Source organism: Trachypithecus francoisi, unplaced genomic scaffold (genome assembly GCF_009764315.1).
Source record: "Trachypithecus francoisi isolate TF-2019V2 unplaced genomic scaffold, Tfra_2.0 Contig00122, whole genome shotgun sequence".
NCBI lineage: Eukaryota > Metazoa > Chordata > Mammalia > Primates > Cercopithecidae > Trachypithecus > Trachypithecus francoisi.
In genome coordinates, this window is record NW_022680480.1 from 123,530 (window position 1) to 147,407 (window position 23,878).

The 23,878-nt window shown below is 38.8% G+C and overlaps 2 protein-coding genes across 2 annotated transcripts; both read left to right on the forward strand.

Moving 5' to 3' along the window:
- The first annotated feature begins 9,935 nt into the window (after positions 1-9,935).
- LOC117099608 (glyceraldehyde-3-phosphate dehydrogenase-like) lies at positions 9,936-11,231 on the forward strand. Its single transcript, XM_033238958.1, has one exon. It carries the CDS (start codon positions 10,010-10,012, stop codon positions 10,595-10,597), a length of 588 nt encoding a protein of 195 aa, XP_033094849.1. The 5' UTR covers positions 9,936-10,009; the 3' UTR covers positions 10,598-11,231.
- Positions 9,992-11,231, forward strand: LOC117099646 (glyceraldehyde-3-phosphate dehydrogenase-like). Its single transcript, XM_033239088.1, has one exon. It carries the CDS (start codon positions 10,700-10,702, stop codon positions 11,015-11,017), a length of 318 nt encoding a protein of 105 aa, XP_033094979.1. The 5' UTR covers positions 9,992-10,699; the 3' UTR covers positions 11,018-11,231.
- Positions 11,232-23,878: the final 12,647 nt, after the last annotated feature.

Here is a 23,878-nt window from a genome sequence, read left to right on the forward strand (position 1 = left end):
CTCTGTTTCTGGAACATACAAAGTGACATTTTTTAATCCATTGTGGCCTAAGGGGAAAAACCGACAATCCCAGATAAAAATGAGAAACAGGCTACCTTGAAAGTGCTTTATGATGAGTGGATTTCTTTCATAGACTTAAACTTTCTTTTGATTCAGCAGGTTGGTTACATTCTTTCTGTAGAATCTCTGAAAGGACATTTGAAAGCTCTTTTTGACCTAGGGGAAAAACCAAGTATCTCCAGATAAAAACTATAAAGAAACTATCTAAGAAACTACTTTGTGATGTGTGGATTCATCTCACAGAGTTAAACTTTCTTTTGAAAAGCAGCAGGTTGGAAACACTCTTTTCTAGAATCTGTGAAGTGTCATTTGGGAACCCATTGAGATCTCTGGGGAAAAACGTAGTATCCCTCTAGAAAAACTAGAAAGAAGCTATCTGTGAAATGGCTTTTTGTGATGTGTGGATTCATTTCACATATATAAACCTGTCTTTTGATTCAGCATCTTGAAAACACTTTTTTTTTCTAGAATATGTGAAGGGAAATTTGAGAACCAGTTGAGGTCTATGGGGAAAACCCAAATATCCACTGATGAAAACTAGAAAGAAGATACCTGTGAAACTGCTTTATGCTATGTCAATTCATTTCACAGAATTGAATTTTTAATTTGCTTCAGAAAGTTGGAAACACTCTTCTTGGAGACACATGGAGTGGATATTTGAGTACCCAGTGAGGCCTCTGGGGAAAAAGAGAATATCCCCAAATAAAAACTAGAAAGAAGCTCTCTGTGAAACTTTTTGTGATGTGTGGATTCATCTTACAGAGTTAAACCTTTCTTAAATTCAGCAGGTTGGAAACATTCTTTGTGTAGAATCTGTGAAGATGAACTTGGATCCCATTAAGGCTGTTGGAGAAAACCGAATATTCCCAGATACAATTTAGAAAATTTCTGTGAAACTAATTTATGATGTATGGATTCATCTGACACTTAAACTTTCTTTTGATTCAGCAGGTTAAAAACACTTTTTTGTAGAATCTGTGAAGGGAGATTTGAGAGCCCTTAGATGCCTATCAGGAAAAAAGGAATATCCTGAGATAAAAACTAGAAAGAATGGTCTGCAAAAATGCTTGTCATGTGTGGATTCATCTCACAGAGTTAAAACTTTATTTTGATTTTTCAGGTTGGAAATACTCTTTTTGGAGAATTGGCAAAGGGATATTTGGGAGCCCATTGTGGCCTAAGGGGATAAACAGAATCTCCCCAAATAATAACTAGAAAGAAGCTATCTTTGAACCTGCTTGGAGATCTGTGGATTCATCTCAGAATTAAGCCTTTCTTATGATTCAGTACGTTGGAAACAGTCTTTTTGTAAAATTCATGAAAGAACATTTCAGATCTCATTGAGGCCTATGGGGAAAAACCAAGTATCCCAGATGAAAACTAGACAGAAGCTATCTGTGAAACTGCTTTGTGATGTGTAATGCATCTCAGATATTTAAACCTTTCTTTTTTCTCAACAGGATGGAAACACTCTTTTTGTAGAATCTGTGAAGGAACATTTGAGATTGCATTGAGGCATATGGGGAAAAACCCAATATCCCCAGATAAAAAGTAGAAAGAAGCTCTCTGTTAAACCGCTTTGTAATGTGTGGATTCATCTCACAGAGTTATCTCTGCCATTTGATTCAGCTGGTTGGAAACACTTTTTGTATAGAATATGGGAAGGGACCTTTGATATCCCACTAGTGCCTGTGGGGAAAAAAACTGAATAGCCCTGGATAAAAACTAGAAAGAAGATATCTGGGAAACTGCTTTGTGATGTGCAGATTCATCTCACAGACTTAAGCATCTCTTTCAATTCAACAGATTGGAGACATTTTTTTTCATAGAATCTGTGAAGGAACAATTCAGAGCCCACTGAGGCCTATGGGGAAAAACAGAATATACACTGATAAAAACTAGAAAGACTCTATCTGTGAAACTGCTTTTTGATATGTGGATTTATCTCGTGGAGTTAAACCTCTCTTTTGATTCAGCAGGATGGAGACACTCTTTTTGTACAATCTGGAAAGGGACATTTGGGAACCCATTGAGCCCTAAAGGGAAAAACCAAATTTCCCAGATAAAAACTAGAAAGAAGCTATCTTTGAAACTGTCTGGTGATGTGTGGATTCATCTCACAGAGTAAAACGTTTCTTTTCATTCAACAAGTTGGAGACTGTCTCTTTTTAGAATCTGCAAATGGACATTGGAAATCCCACTGATGCCTATGAAGAGAAAGCCAATATCCAAGATGAAAACTTTAAAGAAGTATCTGTGAAACTTCTTTGTGATGTGTGCATTCATCTAACAGACTAAAACGTATCCTTTGATTCAGCTAGTTGGAAACACTCCTTTTGTAGAATCTGCAAAGAGACATTTGGGAGCCCATATGAGCATATGGGAAGAAAACAAATATCCTTAGATAAAAACTAAAAATCATCTATCTGTGAAACTGCCTTTTGATGTGTGTATTCATTGCAGAGTCAAACACTGGTTTAGACTCAGCAGATTGGAAACGCTCTGTGCAGGGACATTTGGGATCCCATTGAGTCCTACGGAGTAAAACAAAATATCCCCATATGAAAACCAGAAGGAAGCTCCCGTGAAACTGTTTTGTGCTGTGTGGATTCATCTCAGAGAATTAACCTTTCTTTTGATTCAGCAGTGAGAAAACACTATTTTTGTAGAATCTGCAAAGGGACATTTGAGAGCCTATTGAGGCTTATAAGGAAAAAGCGAATATCCCCAGATAAAAAATAAAAACAAGCTATCTGTGAAACTGCTTTGTAATAAGTGGATTTATCTCACAGAGTTAAACCTTCCTTTTGATTCACCATGTTGGAAACACTCATTTTGCAGAACTGCAAAGGGACATTTGAGAGCCCATTGAACCTTATAAGGAAAAGCCGAATTTCCCCAGATAAAAACAAGAAAGAAACTATCTGTGAAACTGATTTATGATGTGTGGATTCATCTGAAAGAGTTAGCCTTTTTATCGATTCAGCAGATTGAAAACACTTTTTTGTCACATCTGTGAAGGGACATTTGGAGGCCCATTAATGCCTATGGGAAAAAACTGAATATTCCCAGATAAAAACTAGAAGAAATATCTGTGAAAATACTTTGTGATGTGTGGATTTATCTCACAGAGTTAAACGTCTGTTGTTTTTTTTTTTCTTTTCGGCAGAAGGAAACACTTTTTTTGTAGAATCTGGAAAGGGACATTTAGTAGCCCATTGAGCCATAAAGGGAAAAACCAAATATCCCCAGATAAAGACTAGAAGAAGCTATCTGTGAAACTGCTTGGTGATGTGTGGATTCACCTCACAGAGCAAAATGTTTCTTTTGATTCAACAAGTGGGAGACTGTCTCTTTAGTTTTTTTTCTTTTTTCCTTTTTTTGAGACAGAATCTCACTATCTTGCCCAGGCTGGAGCTGGAGTTCAGTGGTGCTATCTCAGCTCACTGCAAGCTCCACCTCCTGGGTTCATGCCATTCTACTGCCTCAGCCACCTGGGTACTTGAGACTACAGGCATCCACCACCATGCCAAATTAATATTTTTGTGTTTTTAATAGAGACAGGGTTTCATCGTGTTAGCCAGGATGGTCTCAATCTCCTGACATTGTGTTCCACCTTCTTCAATCTCCCAAAGTGCTGGAAATACAAGTGTGAGCCACTGAACCTGGCTGAGACTCTCTTTTTAGAATCTGCAAATGGAAATTGGAAATCCCATTGAGACCTATTAAGAGAAAGTCAAGGTCCTAAGATGATAACTTTAAATAAACTATATGTGAGACTGCTTTGTGATGTGTGGATTCATCTCATGGAGCTAAATCTTTCTTTTGATTCAGCAGGGTGGAAACATTCTTTTTGTAGAATCTGTAAGGGGCAATATGGAGCCCACCGAAGCCTTTGGAGAAAGCCAGAATATCCCCAGATAAAAACTAGAAAGAAGCTGTCTTTGAAATTGCTTTGTGATGTGTGAATTCATTTCCATAGTTAAAATTTTCTTTTGATTCAGCAGATTGGAAACACTCTTTTTATGGAATCTGTGAAGGGACATTTGGGAGCCCATTGAAGCCTCTAGGGATAAACCGAGTATCACAAGTAAAAACAAGAACGAAGTTATCTGTGAAACTGCTTGGTGATGGTTAGACTCATCACACATAGATAAAATTTGTTTTGATTTAACAGGCTGGAAAATCTCCTTTAGTAGTATCTGCAAAGGGACATTTAGAGTCGCATTCAGACCTCTGGGCAAACACCCAATATCCCCAGATAAAAACTTGAAAGAAGGTGTCTGTGAAACTGCTTTGTGATGTGTGAATTCATTTCACAAAGTGAAGCATTTCCTTTGATTCAACTGCTTGGAAACTCTCTTTTTGTAGAATCTGTGAAGGCACATTTGGGAATTCATTGGGGCCTATGGAAAAAAAGAAAATGCCCAGATACAAACTAGAAATAAGCCTTCTATAAAACTGCTTGTGATGTGTGGATTCATCTCACAGAGTTAAACCTTATTTTGATTCAGCAGGTGGGAATTTTCTGTTTGTAGAATCTGTGAAGGGACATTTGGGAGCCCAGTATTGCCTTTGGAGAAAAACCAAATATCCCCAGATACAAACTAGAAAGAAGCTATCTGTGAAACTGCTTTGTGATGTTTGGATTCAACTAACAGAGATAACCATTTCCTTTGATTGAGGAGGCTTGAAACACTCTTTTTGTAGAATCTACAAAGGGTTACTTGAAAGCCCACTGAGACCTAAGAGGAAAAACCAAATATCCCCAGGTAAAGACCAGAAACAAACTATCTGTGAACTGTTTCGTGATGTGTGGATTCATCTCACGGAACTTTTTTTTTCGCCTGCCACACTCCCCCACCTCACAGAATTAAAAATCTTCTTTGACTCAGTAGGTTGGAAACAATCTTTTCGTAGAATCTGAGAAGGGATATTTGGGACCCCTTTGAGGCCTATGGGAAAAAAACAAATATCCCCAGATATAAACTAGAAAGAACTATCTGTGAAACTGCTTTGTGATGTTTGGATTCAACTAAAAGAGTTAACCGTTTCCTTTGATTGAGGAGGCTTGAAACACTCTTTTTGTAGACTCTGCAAAGAGTTACTTGAAAGCCCACTGAGACCTAAAAGGAAAAACCAAATATCCCCAGGTAAAGACTAGAAACAAACTATCTGTGAAACTGTTTCCTGATGTGTGAATTAATCTCACGGAATTAAAAAACTTCTTTGACTCAGCACGTTGGAAACACTCTTTTTGTAGAATCTGAGAAGGGACATTTGGACCCTTTGAGGCCTATGGGAAAAAAACAATATCCCCAGATATAAACTAGAAAGAAGCTATCTGTGAAACTGCTTTGTGATGTTTGGATTCAACTAAAAGAGTTAACCGTTTCCTTTGATTGAGAGGCTTGAAACACTCTTTTTGTAGACTCTGCAAAGAGTTACTTGAAAGCCCACTGAGACCTAAAAGGAAAAACCAAATATCCCCAGGTAAAGACTAGAAACAAACTATCTGTGAAACTGTTTCCTGATGTGTGAATTAATCTCACGGAATTAAAAAACTTCTTTGACTCAGCACGTTGGAAACACTCTTTTTGTAGAATCTGAGAAGGGACATTTGGACCCTTTGAGGCCTATGGGAAAAAAAAACAAATATCCCCCGATAAAAACTAGAAAAAAAGCTATCTGTGAAACTGCTTTGTGCTGTGTGGATTCATCTCACAGAGTTAAACATTTCTTTTGATTCACCAGTTTGGAAACACTCTTTTAGTAGAATCTGCAAAGGGACACTTGGGAGCCCAGTGAGACCTATGGGGAAAAAGGAATATCCCCGGATAAAAACTACAAAGAAGGTGTCTGTGGAACTTTTCTGTGATGTGTGAATTCATCTCACAGAGTGAAGCCTTTCGTTTGATTCAGCTGCTTGGAAACCCTCTTTTTGTATCATCTGCAAATGCACATTTGAGAGCCCATTGGGGCCTATGGGGAAGAAAAAAAATCCACAGGAAAAAAACGAGAAAGAAACTATCTGTGAAATTGCTTTGTGATGTATGGATTCATCTCACAGACATCATCCACTCTTTTGATTCATCAGGATGGAAACATTTTTTCCATAGAATCTGCAAAACACATTTGGAGCTCATTTAGGCATATTGGAAAAACTGAATATCCCCAGGTAAAACTAGAAAGAAGCTTTCCATGAAACTGTTTGGTAATAGGTGGATTCATCTCATGGAGTTAAACCGTAATTTTGATTCAGTAGGTTGGAAACATTCTTTTTGTAGAATCTGTGAAGGGACATTTGGGAGCCCAATGTGGCCTTTGGAGGAAAACTGAATATCTCCAGATAAAAACTAGAAAGAAACTATCTGCAAAATTGTTTTGTGATGTCTGAATCATCTCACAGAGGTAAATCTTTCTTTTGATTCAGCAGGTTAAAAACACTCCTTTTGCAGAATCTGCCAAGTGACATTTGGGAGCACATTTAGGCTTATGAGGAAAAACCAAATATCCCTAGATGAAACCCATAAAAAAGCTATCTGTGAAATCACCTGATGATGTGTCCATTCATCTCAGAGTTAAACCTTTCTTTTGATTCAGCCAGGTGGAAACACTGTTTTTGTGGAATCTGCAAAGGTACATTTCAGAGTCCTTTGAGGCCTATGAGGAAAAAGCAAATACCCCAGATAAAAACTAGAAAGAAGCTATCTGTGAAACTGCCTGATGATGTGTAAATTCATCTCAGATTCTTAAACCTTTCTTTTGATTTAGCAGGTTGGAAACACTCTTTTTCTCAGCATCTGTGAAGGGACATGTGGGAGTCCATAGAGGCCTACAGAAAAAAAAGAAAAAAAAAATCCAGAAAATCCCCAGATACAAACTAAAAGTAAAGCTATCTGTGAAAATGCTTGATGATGTATGGATTCCTTCACAGAGTTAACACTTTCTTTTGATTTAACAGGTTGGAAAATATCTGTCTGTAGTATCTGTGAAGGAAGATTTGGGAACCCATTGAAGTCTATTGGGAAAAACCATGTATTCCCAGATAAAAAGTAGAAATAAGCTATCTGAGAAACTGCTTTGTGATATGTGGATTTATCTCACAATGTTAAAAGTTACTTTTGATTCAGTGGGTTGGAAACACTCTTTTTAGAGAATCTCCAAAAGGACATTAGGGTGCCCATAGTAGCCTATAGGGAAAAACCGAATATCTCCAGATAAAAATGAGAAAAAAGCTATCTATTAAACTGCGTTGTGATGTGAAAATTTATCTCACAGAGTGACGCTTTTCATTTGATTCAGCTGGTTGGAGACACTCTTTTTGTAGCATCTGCAATGGGACATTTGGCAGACCTTTGGGGACAATGGGAAAAAACTGAATATCCCCACATAAAAGTTGGAAAGAAGCTATCTGTGAAATGGCTTTGTCATGTGTGGATGCATCTGACAGAGATAAACCTCTCTTTTGATTCACCAGGTTGGAAGCACTTTTTTCTTCTAATCTGTGAAAGGACATTTGATAGCCCATTGAGACCTATGGGGAAAAACCAGATATCCCCAGATAAAAACTAGAAATAAGCTATCTGAAACTGCCTCATGATTTGTAGATTCATCTCATAGAGGTAAATGTTTCTTTCAGTTTAGCAAGCTTTAAACACTCTTTTTGTAGAATCTACAGAGGGTCTTTTCAAAGCCCCTTGAGGCCTCTGTGGGAAAAGCAGAATATCCCCAGTTAAAAATTGAAAGAAGCTCTTAGTGTAACTTCTTGCCAATTTGTGGATTCATCTCGCAGAGTTAAACCTCTTTTTTGATTCACCAGGTTTAAAGCACTTTTGGTTTTTTTTTAGAATTGACAAAGGGACATTTGAGAGGCATTTGAAGCCTATGTGGAAAAAGCAAATATTCCCAGATAAAAACTAGAAAGAAGTTATTGGTAAAACTGCTTTGTGATGTGTGGATTCACCTCACAGGGTTAAATATTTCCTTTGAGTTAGCTCATTGGAAACCCCCTTTTTGTAGAAGCTACTAAGGGATATTTTGGAGCCCATTGAGGCCTTTGGGGAGAAACCAAATATCCCCAGATATAGAAAGAAGCTGTCTGTGCAACTGCTTTGTGATATGTGTGTTCGTCTCACAGGGTTAAATATGTCTTTGAAACAACAGGTTGCAAATACTCCTTTTGAAGAATCTGCAAAAAGAAATTTGGGAGCCCCTTGAGGTCTATGGGAAAAATATAAATATCTACAGACAAAAACTGGAAAAAAGTTATAAGTGATTTTTGGATTCATCTCACAAACTTAAAACCTTCCTCTGATTCAGTAGATTGGAAACACTCTTTTTGTAGAATCTGTGAAGGGACATTTGTGAACCCTTGAACCCTGAGCATAAAAACTGAATATCAACAAATTAAAACTAGAAAAAATCTGTCTGTGAAACTGCTTGTTGATCAGTAGTTTCATCTCACAGACATAAACGTTTATTTTGATTCAGCTTCTTGGAAACACATTTTTGTAGAATCTGTGAGAAGACATTTGCGAGCCCATAAAGGCCCAGGGAGAAAAACAGAATATCCCCCGATAAAAACAAGAAAGAAACTCTCTATGAAACTGCTTCATAATGTGTGGACCAATCTCACAGAGTTAAACCTTCTTTTTGACTCAGCAGTTGGAAAACTCTTTTTGTAGAATCTGCAAAGGGACTTTTTTGGACCCATTGAGGCCTATGAGGAAAAACCAAATATCCCCAGAAAAGCACTAGAAAGAAGCTAACTATCAAACTGCTTGTGATGTCTGGATTCATCTCACAGAATTAAAACTTTCTTTTGATTCAGCAGGTTGAAACACTCTTTCTGTAGAATCTACGAAGGGACATTTGGGAGCCCATTGATGCCTATGGGGGAAAAAAAGAATGTTCCCAGATAAACACTACAAAGAAACAATCCGTAAAACTGCTTGTGATGTGTAGATTCACATTACAGGGTTAAACGTCTCTTGGGATTCAGCGGGTTTGAAACACTGTTTTTGTAGAATCTGCGGGGAGGGGTCATTTAGTAGCCCATCACATCCTACAGGGAAACACAGAATATTTCCAGATAAGAAAAGGAAGAAGCTATCTGTGAAACTACTTTGTGATGTGTGGATTCATCTCACAGAGTTAAACCTTTCTTTTGATCCAGCAGATTGGAAACACTCTTTTTGTAGAATCTGCAAAGGGACATTTGGGAGCTTGTTGATGCCTGTGGAGAAAAAATAAATACCCCTACTTAAAAAGTGGAAAGAAGTTTTTGGAGAAACTACTTGGTGATGTGTGGATTAATTTCACAAGGTTAAATCTTTCTTTGCATCCAGATTATTGGCAACCATCTTTTTGTAGATTTTCCAAGGGGACATTAGGGAGCCCATTGAGGCTTGTGGGGAAAAACCAAAAATCCCCAGATTAAAACCAGAAAGAAGCTAACTGTGAAACTACTTGGTGATAGGTGGATTCATCAGACCTAGTTAAAACTTTCTTTTGATTCATCCGGTTGGAGACACTCATTTTGTAGAATCTGTGAAGGAATATTTGGAGCTCACAAGGACCTACAAGAAAAAACAGGATATCCTAAGAAGAAAACTAGAAAGGAGTTATTTCTGAAATTCCTTGGTGATGTGTAGATTTATCTCACAGAGTGAAATTTTTCCTTGGATTCAGGAGGTTGGAACACTGATTTTGTAGAATCTGTGAAGGGATATTTTGGAGTCCATTGAGGCCTACAAGGAACGCTTTGTAGAATATGGGGAAAAACCAACTATCCCCAGATAAAAATGAGAAAGAGGCTATCTGTGAAACTGCTTTATGATAAGTGGATTCCTTTCACAGACTTAAAACTTTCTTTTGGCTCTCTGCTCCTCCTGTTCGAGAGTCAGCCGCATCTTCTTTTGCATCGCCAGCGCATCCCTGAGACACCATGGGGAAGGTGAAGGTCGGAGTCAATGGATTTGGTAGTATTGGGCGCCTGGTCACCAGGGCTGCTTTTAACTCTGGTAAAGTGGATATTGTTGCCATCAATGACCCCTTCATTGATCTCAACTACATGGTCTACATGTTCCAGTATGATTCCACCCATGGCAAGTTCCATGGCACCGTGAAGGCTGAGAACGGGAAGCTTGTCATCAATGGAAGCCCCATCACCATCTTCCAGGAGCGAGATCCCTCCAAAATCAAGTGGGGCGATGCTGGCGCTGAGTACGTCATGGAGTCCACTGGCATCTTCACCACCACGGAGAAGGCTGGGGCTCATTTGCAGGGGGGAGCCAAAAGAGTCATCATCTCTGCCCCCTCTGCTGACGCCCCCATGTTCATCATGGGTGTGAACCATGAGAAGTACGACAACAGCCTCAAGATCGTCAGCAACGCCTCCTGCACCACCAACTGCTTAGCACCCCTGGCCAAGGTCATCCATGACAACTTTGGTATCGTGGAAGGACTCATGACCACAGTCCATGCCATCACCGCCACCCAGAAGACTGTGGATGGCCCCTCCAGGAAACTGTAGCGTGATGGCCACGGTGCTCTCCAGAACATCATCCCTGCCTCTACTGGCGCTGCCAAGGCTGTGGGCAAGGTCATCCCTGAGCTGAACGGGAAGCTCACTGGCATGGCCTTCCGTGTCCCCACTGCCAACGTGTCAGTGGTGGACCTGACCTGCCGTCTGGAAAAACCTGCCAAATATGATGACATCAAGAAGGTGGTGAAGCAGGCGTCGGAGGGCCCCCTCAAGGGCATCCTGGGCTACACTGAGCACCAGGTGGTCTCCTCCGACTTCAACAGCGACACCCACTCTTCCACCTTCGATGCTGGGGCTGGCATTGCCCTCAACGACCACTTTGTCAAGCTCATTTCCTGGTATGACAACGAACTTGGCTACAGCAACAGGGTGGTGGACCTCATGGCCCACATGGCCTCCAAGGAGTAAGACCCCGGACCACCAGCCCCAGCGAGAGCACAAAAGGAAGAGAGAGGCCCTCACTGCTGGGGAGTCCCTGCCACACTCAGTCCTGCGCCACACTGAATCTCCCCTCATAGTTTCCATGTAGACCCCTTGAAGAGGGGAGGGGCCTAGGGAGCCCCACCTTGTCGTGTACCATCAATAAAATCACCTGTGCTCAGCCAAAAAAAAAAAAAAAAAACACAAACTTTCTTTTGATTCAGCAGGTTGGATACATTCTTTTTGTAGAATCTCTGAAAGGACGTTTGAAAGACTTTTGAGGCCTATGGGAAAAACAGTATCATCAGATAAAAACTAGAAAGAAGCTATCTGAGAAACTGCTTTGTGATGTGTGGATTCATCTCACACAGTAAAACCTTTATGTAAAATATTTTATGTGATATGTGGATTCATCTCACAGAGTTAAAGCTTTCTTTTGATTCAGAAAGTTGAAAACACTGTTTTTGGAGAATATATGAAGGGACTTTTGGGATCCCATTGAGGGCAATTGGGAAAAACAGAATATCCCCAGATAAAACCTAGAAAGCAGCTATTTGTGAAACTGCTTTGTGATGTGTGGATTCATCTCACAGAGTTAAACCTTTCTTTTGATTCAAGAGGGTGAAAAATCTCTTTTTAGAAAATTTGTGAAGGAACATTTGGGAGCCCTTTGAGGCCTATGGGTCGAAACTGAAAATCCTAATATAGGAACGCTAATGAACCTATGGGTGAAACTGATATAATGTGTGGATTTCTCTCATGGAGTTAAACCATTCTTTTGATTCAGAAGGTTGAAACAACCTTTTTGAAGCATCTGCGAAGCAACATTTGGGAGCTCATTGAGGCCTATGGGAAAACTCCGAATATCCTCAGAGAAAAACTAGAAAGAAGCTGTCTGTGAAACTGCTTTGTGATGTGTGGATTCATCTCAGAGAGTTAAACTTTTCTTCTGACAAAGGGACATTTGGGAGACAACTCCGGCCTGTGGGATAAAATGAAATATTCCCATATAAAAAGCAGAAAGAAGCAGAAAGAAGCTACCTGAGAAACAGCTTTCTGATGGGTGACTTCTGCTGACAGAGTAAAATCTTTTTTTCCATTCAGCTGGTTGGAAACACTCTTTTTGGAGAATCTGCAGTGGGACATTTAAGAGCCCTTTGAGGCCTATGGAAAAAAAAATCCCCAGAAAAAAACTAGAAAGAAGCTATATGTGAAATTGCTTTGTGATGTTTGTGTTCATCTCACAGAGTTTGAACTTTCTTTAGTTTCAGCATTTTGGAAACACTCTTTGTGGGGAGTCTGCAAAGGGACATAGAGGAGGACTTTGAGGCCTATGGGGAAAAAGCAATATCCCCCCCAAAAAATCTAAAATAAGTTATCTGTGAAACTTCTTTGCGATGTGTGGATTAATCTCACAGAGATAAATGTTGCTTTTGATTCAGCAGGTTGGGAACACTTTTTTTCTAGAATCTATGAAATAACATTTGGAACCCATTGAGACCTATGGGGAAAAACTGAATATCCCTAGATAAAAACTAGACAGAGGCTACCTGTGAAACTGTTTTATGATGTGTGGATTCACTGCACAGACTTTAAAACTTTCTTTTGATTCTGCATGTAGGAAACACTTTATTTGTAGAAATCATGAAAGGACAATTTGGAGCCAACTCAGGCATATAGGAAAAAAGGAATATCACTAGATCAAAACTAGAAAGAAGTTATCTGAGAAACTGCTTTGTGATGCAGGGATTCATCTCACAGAATTAGCCCCTTCTTTTGAATCAGCAGGTTGGAAAAAGTCTTCTTTAGAATGAGTGAATGGAGACTTGGGAGCCATTGAGGCCTATGGGGAAAAACTTAATAACCTCTGATTACAACTAGAAAAAAGCTATCTGTGAAATGGCTTTAGGATGTATGCTTTCATCTCACAGAGTTAGACATGTCTTGATTCAGCTTGTTGGAAACTTTTTTTGTGTGTGAATTTACAAAGGAACATTTGGAACAAATTGCAGCCTTTTGGGAAAAGCCAAATATCCACAGATAAAAACTAGAAAGACACTACCTGTGAAACTGCTTTGTGGTGTGTGGATTCATCGCACAGAGATAAACCTTTCTGTTGATACAGCAGATTGGATACACTCTTTTTGGTGGCTCTGTGAAGGGACATTTTGGAGCACACTGAGGTCTATGGGGAAAAATAGAATATCTGCAGATAAAAACTAGAAGAAAGCTATCTGCAAAACTGCTTTGTGATGTCTGTATTCATCTCACAGAGCTAAATCTTTCTTTTTTTCAGCAGGTTAAAAACACTCTTTTTGTAGAATCTGCAAAGAGACATTTGGGAGTAAATTGTGGCCTATGGGGAAAAACCGAATATCACCATAAAAAAAAAAAAAAAACTAAACTAAATAGAAACTATCTGTGAAACTGCTATGTGATGTGTGGATTCATTTCACACACACAGTTAAACATTTCTTTTCATTCAGTAGGTTGGAAATACTATTTTCATAATATCTGCAAAGAGACATTCAGGAGCAAATTTGGGCCTATGCGGAAAAACCAAATATCTCTAGATAAATACTAGAAAGAAACTATCTGTGAAAAGGGTTTTTAATGTGTGGATTCATCTCACAGAGTTAATTTTTTTTTAATTCATTAGCTTGGAAACACTCTTTTTGTAGAAACTGTAAAGGTACATCTCAGAGCCCATTGAGGTCTAAGGGAAAAACAGTATATTCCCAGAAAAAAAATAGAAAGAAGATATATGTGAAACTACCTTGTGATGTGTGGTTTCATCTCACAGGGTTACACCTCTCTTTTTATACAGCAGAATGGAAACAATCTTCTTGTAGAATCTGGAAAGGGATATTTCAGAGCCCATTGAGCCCTAAAGGGAAAAACCAATTTTTCCCAGATTAAAAACTACAAAGGAGCTATCTTTGAAACGGCTTGGTAATGTTTGGATTCATCTCACTGAGTTAACCGTTTCTTTTGTTTCAACAAGTCAGAGATCATCTCTTTGTAGAATCTGCAAAGGGATATTGAAAATTGCATTGGGGCCTATGAAGAGAAACACAATATCCTAAGATGAAAACGTTAAAGAAGGTGTCTGTGAAACGTCTTTGTGATGTGTGGATTCATCTAACAGAGTTAAACCTATCGTTTGATACAGCTGGTTGGAAACACCCTTTTTGTGGAATCCGCAAAGGGATATTTGGGATCCCATATGGGTTTATGAGAAAAAACTGAATATCCCCAGATAAAAATAATCTATCTGTGAAACTGTTTTGTGATGTGTGTATTCTTCACAAATAATTAAACTTCAGTTTTGATTCAGCTGGTTGGAAACATCCTTTTCATAGAATCTGTGCAGGGACATTTGGGATCCCATTCAGTCCTATGGGAAAAAACCAAATATCCCCAGATAAAAGCAGAAAGAAGCTATCTGTGAAACTGCTTTGTGTTGTGTGGATTCATCTCAGAGAGTTAAAACTTTCTTTTGATTCAGCAGTTTGGAACACTCTTTTTGTAGAATCTGTGAAGGGACATTTGAGAGCCTATTGAGGCTTATAAGCAAAAAGCGAAAATCCACAGATAAAAAGTAGAAAGAAGCTATCCGTGAGACTGCTTTGTGATGTGTGGATGCATATCACAGAGTTTAAAACTTTCTTAAGTTCAGCAGATTGGAAACATTCTTTTTGTAGAATCTGTGAAGGGCAATTGGGAGCCCGTTGAGGTCTCTGGAGAAAAGAATATCCCCAGAGAAAAACTAGAAAGAAACTTTCTGTGAAACTGATTTATGATGTGTGGATTCATCTGACAGTTAAACTTTCTTTTGATTCAGCAGATTGAAAACACTTTTTTGTAGAATCTCTAAAGGGATATTTGAGAGCCCATAGACGCCTATTGGGATAACCTATTGCCTCTGGATGAAAACTGAAAGATGCTATCTGTGAAAATACTTTGTCATGTGTGGATTCATCTCACAGTTAAAATTTTCTATTGATTTTTCAGTTTGAAACACTCTTTTTGGAGAATTGGCAAAGGGACATTTGGGAGTCCATTGTGGCCTATGGGGAAAAACAGAATCTCCCCAAATAATAACTAGAAAGAAGCTATCTGTGAAACTGCTTGGTAATCTGTGGATTCATCTCAGAGTTAAGCCTTTCTTATGATTCAGCAAGTTGGAAACACTCTTTTGTAAAATTCATGAAAGAACATTTCAGATCTCACTGAGGCCTATGGGGAAAAACAGAATATTCACAGATGGAAACGAGAAAGAAGCTATCTGTGAAACTTCTTGGTGATGTGTAAATTCATCTCAGATATAGTTAAACCTTTCTTTTGATTGAACAGGTTGGAAACACTTTTTGTATAGAATATGGGAAGAGACTTTGATATCCCATTGGTGCCTATGGGAAAAAAACTGAATAGACCTGGATAAAAACTAGAAAGAAGATATCTGTGAAACTGCTTTGTGATGTGTGGATTCAACTCACAGACTTAAACTGCTTTGTGATGTGTGGATTCATCTCACAGCCTTGGACATCTCTTTTGATTCACCAGTTTGGAAACTCTTTTTTTTGTAGGATCAGTGAAGGGACATTTGAAAGCCTATTGAGACCTATAGGGATAAATGGAATGTTCCCAGATAAAAACTAGAAAAAAGGTTTCTGTGAAACTGCTTTTTGTTGTGTGCATTAATTGTATAGAGTTGAACCTATCTTTGGATGAGGCACGTTGGAAATACTCTTTTTGTAGAGTCCAAAAACCTACATTTTTGAACTCATTGAGGCATAAGGGGAAAATCGAATACCCTCACAGAAAAAACTAGAAAAAAGCTACCTGTGTTACTGCTTTGTGATTTGTGTATTGATCTCACAGAGTTGAAACTTTCTTTTGATCCAGCAGATTGGAATCACTTTTTTGTATAATCTGAGAGGGTACATTTGGGAGCTCATTGAGGACTTTTGCAAACTGAATATCCCCAGATTAAAACTAGTTTTACCTATCTGTGAAACTGCTTCATGATGAGGGAATTTATCTCACAGAGATAAAACTTTCTTTTGGTTCAGCAGGGTTAGAAACACTATTTTTTGTAGAATCTGCTAAGGGACATTTGGGAGCCCATTGAGGCTTATGGGGTAAATCCAAATATCCTCAGACTAAAACTAGAAGGAAGCTATCTGTGAAACTGCTTGGTGATGTGTGGATTGATCTCTCCTAGTTAAACCTTTCCTATGATTCAGCAATATGAAAACAATCTTTTTGTAGAATCTGCAAAAGGACATTTGGGAACCCATTAAGGCCTGTGCAAAAAAAATCGAATATCCCCAGATAAAAACTACAAAAACCTATCTGCTAAACTGCTTGGTGATGTGTGGATTTCTCTCGCAGAGTTAAACCTTTCTTTTGATTCAACAGCTTGGAAACACTCTTTTTGAAGAATCTGCAAAGGGACATGTGGAGCCCATTGAGGCCTATGAGGAAAAACCTAATATTCCCTTATAAAACCTAGAAAGAAACAATCTGTGAAACTGCCTTGAGATATGTGCATTCAACTCACAGAGTTTAAGGTTTTCTTTTTTGATTCAACAGGTTGGAAACAGTGATTTTGTAGAATATGCGAAGGGACATTTTGGAGCTTATGGAGGTCTATTAAAAAAAAAACAGGCCGGGCGCGGTGGCTCAAGCCTGTAATCCCAGCACTTTGGGAGGCCGAGACGGGTGGATCGCGAGGTCAGGAGATCGAGACCAACCTAGCTAACACAGCGAAACCCCGTCTCTACTAAAAAAAATACAAAAAACTAGCCGGGCGAGTTGGCGGGCGCCTGTAGTCCCAGCTACTTGGGAGGCTGAGGCAGGAGAATGGTGTAAACCCGGGAGGCGGAGCTTGCAGTGAGCTGAGATCCGGCCACTGCACTCCAGCCTGGGCGACAGAGCGAGACTCCGTCTCAAAAACAAAACAAAACAAAACAAAACAAAACAAAAAAAAAAACAAAAAAAAAAACAAACGAATATCTGCAGATAAAAACTAGAAAGAAACTATCTGTGAAACTGGTTAGTGATATGTCAATTCATCTCACAGAGGTAAAGCTCTCCTTAATTCAGCAGATTGGAAACACTATATTTGTAGAACCTGTGAAGTGACATTTGGGAGCCAATTGAGGTCTATGGAAACAAACTTTGTATTGATTCAGCAGCTTGGAAACACTCTTTTTGTAGAATCTGCAAAGGGACATTAAAGAACCCATTGAGGCCTAAGGGGAAAACCGAATATCCTTAGATAAATAATAGAAAGAAGCTATCTGTGAAACTTCGTGGTGATACGTGGACTCATCTCACAGAGTTAAACCTAACTTTTGATTCAGCAGGTTGGAAGTGCTTTTTTTATAGAATCTGTCAAGGGACATTTGGGATTGCATTAGGCCTATGGGGAAAATTCTAATATTTCCAGGTAAAAACTAGAAAGAGATTATCTGTGAAACTGCTTTAAGACATGTGTATTCAACTCACAGAGATAAACTTTTCCTTTGATTCAGCAGGTTAAAAACACTCTGTGTAAAATTTGTGTAGGGACATTTGGGAGCTTATTCAAGTCTATGGGGAAAAACAGAATATCCCCAGATAAAAACAAGAAAAAAGCAATCTGTGAAACTGGTTTATGATGTGTGGATTCATATCACAGAGTTAAACCTTTCTTTTCATTCAGCAGGTTGGAATACTTTCTGTAGAATCTGCAAAGGGACATTTGGGAGCACATTAAGGCTTATAAGGAAAAACCGAACATCCCAAGAAAAAAACTAGAAAGAAGCTATCTGTGAAACTACGTGGGGGATGTGTGGATTCATTCCACAGAGTTAACCCTTTCTTTGTATTCAGTATGTGGAAAAGACTCTTTTTGTCGAATCTACAGAGGGACATTTGGGATCCCATTAAGGCCTTATGTGAAAAAACAAATATTCCGAGATAAAAACTAGAAAGAAGCTTTCTGTGAAACTGCTTGGCAATGTGTGGATTCATCTCCCAGAGACAAACTTTTCTTTTATTCACCAGGTGTGAAACACTTCTTTTTTTTTTTTTCTTCATGACCTTAGTAAAGTTTTTATTTAACATATTTTACACATTTTTTATTGCACTACTTATTTACAAATCTGTGAGTTTTAAGAATTCTTTACACAGGAACACGTGTATTTAGCCTGCTGATTGCATTTTTATTTCTCTAACCTTGTCTTTTTAAAAATAGAAGCTTTATCTTAATTAATTAATTAATTAATTATTTTATTATACTTTAAGTTCTAGAGTACATGTACAAAACGTGCAGGTGTGTTACATATGTATACATGTGTCCTGTTAGTGTGTTGCACCCATAAACTCGTCATTTACGTTAGATGTATCTCCTAATGCTGTCCCTTCCCTCTCCCCGCTCCCCAAAAAAGGACCCAGTGTGTGATGTTCCCCTTCCTGTGTCAAAGTAATCTCATTGTGCAATTCCCACCTATGAGTGAGAACATGAGGTATTTGGTTTTCTGTTCTTGTGATAGTTTGCTGAGATTTCCAGTTGCATCCATGTCCCCACAAAGGACATGAACTCGTCCTTTTTTATGGCTACATAGTATTCCATGGTGTATATATGCCACATTTTCTTAATCCAGTCTGTCACTGATGGACATTTAGGTTTATTCCAAGTCTTTGCTATTGTGAATAGTGCTGCAATAAACACATGTATGCATGTGTCTTTATAGCAGCATGACTTACAATCTGTTGGGTATATCCCAGATAATGGGATGGCTGGGTCAAATGGTATTTCTAGTTCTAGATTCTTGAGGAATCACCACACTGTTTTCCACAATGGTTGAACTACCTTACAGTCCCACCAACAGTGTAAAAGTGTTCCTATTTCTCCACATCCTCTCCAGAACCTGTTGTTTCCTGATTTTTAAATGATTGCCATTCTAACTGGTGTAAGATGGTATCTCATTGTGGTTTTGATTTCCATTTCTCTGATGGCAAGTGATGACGAGCATTTTTTCTTGTGCCTGTTGGCTGTATGCATGTCTTCTTTTGAGAAGTATCTGTTCATATCCTTTGCCCACTTTTTGATGGGGTTGTTTGTTTTTTTCTTGTAAATTTGTTTGAGTTCTTTGTAGGTTCTGGATATTAGCCCTTTGTCAGATGAGTAGATTGCAAAAATTTTCTCCCATTCTGTAGGTTGCCTGTTCACTCTGATGGTAGTTTCTTTTGCTGTGCAGAAGCTCTTTAGTTTAATGAGATCCTATTTGTCAATTTTGGCTTTTGTTGCTGTTGCTTTTGGTGTTTTAGACATGAAGTCCTTGCCCATGCCTATGTCTTGAGTGGTATTACCTATGTTTTCTTCTAGGGTTTTTATGGTTTTAGGTCTAACATTTAAGTCTCTAATCCATCTTGAATTAATTTTCGTATAAGGAGTAAGGAAAGGATCCAGTTTCAGCTTTCTGCTTATGGCTAGCGAATTTTCCCAGCACCATTTATTAAATAGGTAATCCTTTCCCTATTTCTTGTTTTTCTCAGGTTTCTCAAAGATCAGATGGTTGTAGACGGGTTGTACTATTCCTGAGAGCTCTGATCTGTTCCATTGGTCTATATCTCTGTTTTGGTACCAGTACCATGCTGTTTTGGTTACTGTAGCCTTATAGTGTAGTTTGAAGTCAGTTAGCGTGATGCCTCCAGCTTTGTTCTTTTGGCTTAGGATTTTCTTGGCAATGCAGGGTCTTTTTTGTTTCCATATGACCTTTAAAGCAGTTTTTTTCCGATTCTGTGAAGGAAGTCATTGGTAGCTTAATGGGGATGGCATTGAATCTATAAATTACCTTGGGCAGCATGGCCATTTTCACAATATTAATTCTTCCTATCCATGAGCATGGTATCTTCTCACTTCTTTTATATATCTATGAAGAAGCATTTGAAAACCCATTGAGTCCTACAGAGAAAATTGAATATTTTCTTTTTTTTTTTTTTTCAGACGGAGTCTGGCTCTGTCTCCCAGGCTGGAGTGCAGTGGCCGGATCTCAGCTCACTGCAAGCTCCACCTCCCGGGTTTACGCCATTCTCCTGCCTCAGCCTCCTAAGTAGCTGGGACTACAGGCGCCCGCCACCTCGCCCGGCTAGTTTTTGTATTTTTAGTAGAGATGGGGTTTCACCGTGTTAGCCAGGATGGTCTCGATCTCCTGACCTTGTGATCCGCCCGTCTCGGCCTCCCAAAGTGCTGGGATTACAGGCTTGAGCCACCGCGCCCGGCCTAATTGAATATTTTCATATAAAAACTAGAAAGAAGTTACCTGTGAAACTGCTTGGTCATTTGTGGATTCACCTCACAGAGGTAAACCCTCCTTTTCATTCAGCAGATTAGAATCATCTTTTCATAGAATCTGCGAAGGGACATTTAAGAACCCATTGACCCTATGGGGAAAACTAAATCTCTTCTGATTGAAACTAGAAAGAAGCCATATGAGAAACCTCTTGCTGATGTGTGGATTAATCTCACAGAATTAAATCTTTTTTTTTTTTTTATTCAGCAGGTTGCAACAACGTTTTTTTGTAGCAGCTGCATAAGGGCAATTGGAAGTCCATGGATGTGTATGGGGAAACACGGAATATGCCAAGATAATAACTAGAAAAAGGCAGTCTGTGAAACGGCTTTGAGATGTGTGGATTCATCTAACAGAGTTAAACTTTCCTTTGGTTCCACAGATTGGAAACCCTCATTTTGTAGAAACTGTGATGGGACTTTGGGAGCTCATGGAGGCCTATGAGGAAAATCCCAATATCGTGAGACGAAAACTAGAAACAAGCTACCTGTGAAACTGCTTGGTGATGTGCGGATTCATCTCACAGAGTTAAACCTTTATTTAGATTCATCAGGTTAGAAATATTCTTTTTTCAGAATCTGCGAAGGGACTTTTCAGAGCTTGTTGAGGCTTACAGGATAAAACCAAACATCCTCAGACAGAAACTAGAAAGAAGTTATATGTGAAACTGATTTGTGATGTGTGGATTCATCTCACAGTGTTGAACCTGTATTTGATTCAGTCGGTTGGAAACACTATTTTGTAGTATCTGTGAAGAGACATTTGGGAGTCCATTGTGGCCTATGGGACAAACCAAATATTCCCATATGGAAACTCGAAAGAAGCTATCTGTGAAGCTGCTTGCTGATGTGTGGAATCATCTCACAGGGTTAAACATTTCTTTTGATTCATCAAGTCAAAAACACTCTTTTTGTGGAATCTGTGAAGAAATATTTGGATCCCCTTGAGGTCTAATAGAAAAAACCTAGTATCTCCTGATAAAAACTAAAAGAAGATACCTGTGAAACTGCTTTAAGATGTGTGGATTCAACGTGCAGAGTTAAGTCTTTCTTTTGGTTCAGCAGGTGGTAAAATCTATTTTCGTGGAATCTGTGAATAAACAATTGGGATCCCACTGAGGTCTATGTTGAAAAAACGAATAACCCCAGATAAAACTAGAAAGAAGCTATATGTTAAACTGCTTTGTGATGTGTGGATTCATGTCCTGGAATTAAAACATTATTTTGATTCATCCAGCTTGGAACACTCTTTTTGTAGAATCTCTGAATGGACATATGGGAGCCCATTGAGGCCAGAGGAAAAAATTGAATATCTCTGGAAAAAAAACTAGTAAGAAACTATCTGTGAAATTCCTTGGTGATGTGTGGATTCATCTTATAGAGTTAAATCTTTCTTTGATTCAGTAAATTCGATACACCTTTCTTGCAACATCTGCAAAGGGACAATTGGGAGTCCACTGAGGCCTATGGAAAAAACAGAAAATCCTCTGATAAAAACTAGAAAGAAGATATATGTGAACCTGCTCTGTGATGTGTGGATCCATGTCAAAGAGTTAAAATTTTCTTTTGATTCAGCAGGTTGGAAAAACAATTTTGGTGGAATCTGCAAAGATACATTATGGAGCCCATTGAGACCTATGGGGAAAAAACGAGTATTCCTAGATAAAAAGTAGAGAGGATGTATTTGTGAAACTGCTTGGTAATATGTGGATTATCTCACAGAGTTAAAATTTTCTTAAGATTCACCAGGTTGGAAACAATCTTTTCGGAAAATATGTGAAGGGACATTTTCGAGTCATTGATGTATATGGGGAGACAGAGAATAGGCAAGGATGAAACAAGAAGGAATCTTTCTGTGAAACTGATTGGCGACGTGTGGATTCATCTCACTGAGTTAAACTTTTCTTGTCTTTTTCTTTTTATTATACTTTAAATTCTAGGGTACATGTGCATAATGTGCAGGTTTGTTACATATGTATACTTGTGCCATGTTGGTGTGCTGCACCCATCAACTCGTCAGCACCCATCAACTCGTCATTTATGTCAGGTATAACTCCCAATGCAATCCCTCCCCCATCCCCCTTCTCCGTGATAGGCCCCAGTGTGTGATGTTCCCCTTCCCCAGTCCAAGTGATCTCATTGTTCAGTTCCCACCTATGAGTGAGAACATGTGGTGTTCGGTTTTCTGTTCTTGCGATAGTTTGCTGAGAATGATGGTTTCCAGCTGCATCCATGTCCCTACAAAGGACACAAACTCATCCATTTTTATGGTTGCATAGTATTCCATGGTGTATATGTGTTACATTTTCTTAATTCAGTCTGTCACTGATGGACATTTGGGTTGATTCCAATTCTTTGCTATTGTGAATAGTGTTGCAATAAACATACGTGTGCATGGCAATATGTGGATTAATCTCACAGAGTTAAACGTTTCTTTCGATTTAGGAGGCTAAAAAAATCGTTTTCTAGAATCAGTGAAGGAACATTTTGAACACATAGAGTCCTATCAGAAAAAACCAGAATATCCCCAGATAAGTACTAGGAAAAGGCTACCTGCGAAACTGCTTGCTGATATGTGGACTCAACTCTCAGAGGTAAACATTTTTTTTTCACTCAGCAGGTTGGAAACAATTTTTTTTGGTTTTTTTTTTTGTTTGTTTGTTTTTTGTTATACTTTAAGTTCCAGAGTATATGTGCATAACGTGCAGGTTTGTTACATATGTATACTTGTGGCATGTTGCTGTGCTGTACCCATCAACTCGTCAGCACCCATCAATTCGTCATTTATATCAGGTATAACTCCCAATGCAATCCCTCCCCTCTCCCCCCTCCGCATGATAGACCATGATGTGTGATGTTCCCTTTTCCGAGTCCAAGTGATGTCATTGTTCAGTTCCCATCTATGAGTGAGAACACGCGGTGTTTGGTTTTCTGTCCTTGTGATAGTTTGCTAAGAATGATGGTTTGCAGCTGTATCCATGTCCCTACAAAGGACACAAACGCATCCTTTTTTATGGCTGCATAGTATTCCATGGTGTATATGTGCCACATTTTCTTAATCCAGTCTGTCACAGATGGACATTTGGGTTGATTCCAAGTCTTTGCTATTGTGAATAGTGCCACAATAAACATACATCAGCATGTGTCTTTATAGCAGCATGATTTATAATCCTTTGGGTATATACCAAGTAGTGGGATGGCTGGGTCATATGGTACATCTAGTTCTAGATCCTTGAAGAATTGCCATACTGTTTTCCATAATGGTTGAACTAGTTTACAATCCCACCAACAGTGTAAAAGTGTTCCTATTTCTCCACATCCTCTCCAGCACCTGTTATTTCCTGACTTTTAATGATTGCCATTCTAACTGGTGTGAGATGGTATCTCATTGTGTTTTTGATTTGCATTTCTCTGATGGCCAGTGATGATGAGCATTTTTTCATGTGTCTGTTGGCTGTATGAATGCATTCTTTTGAGAAATGTCTGTTCATATCCTTTCCCCA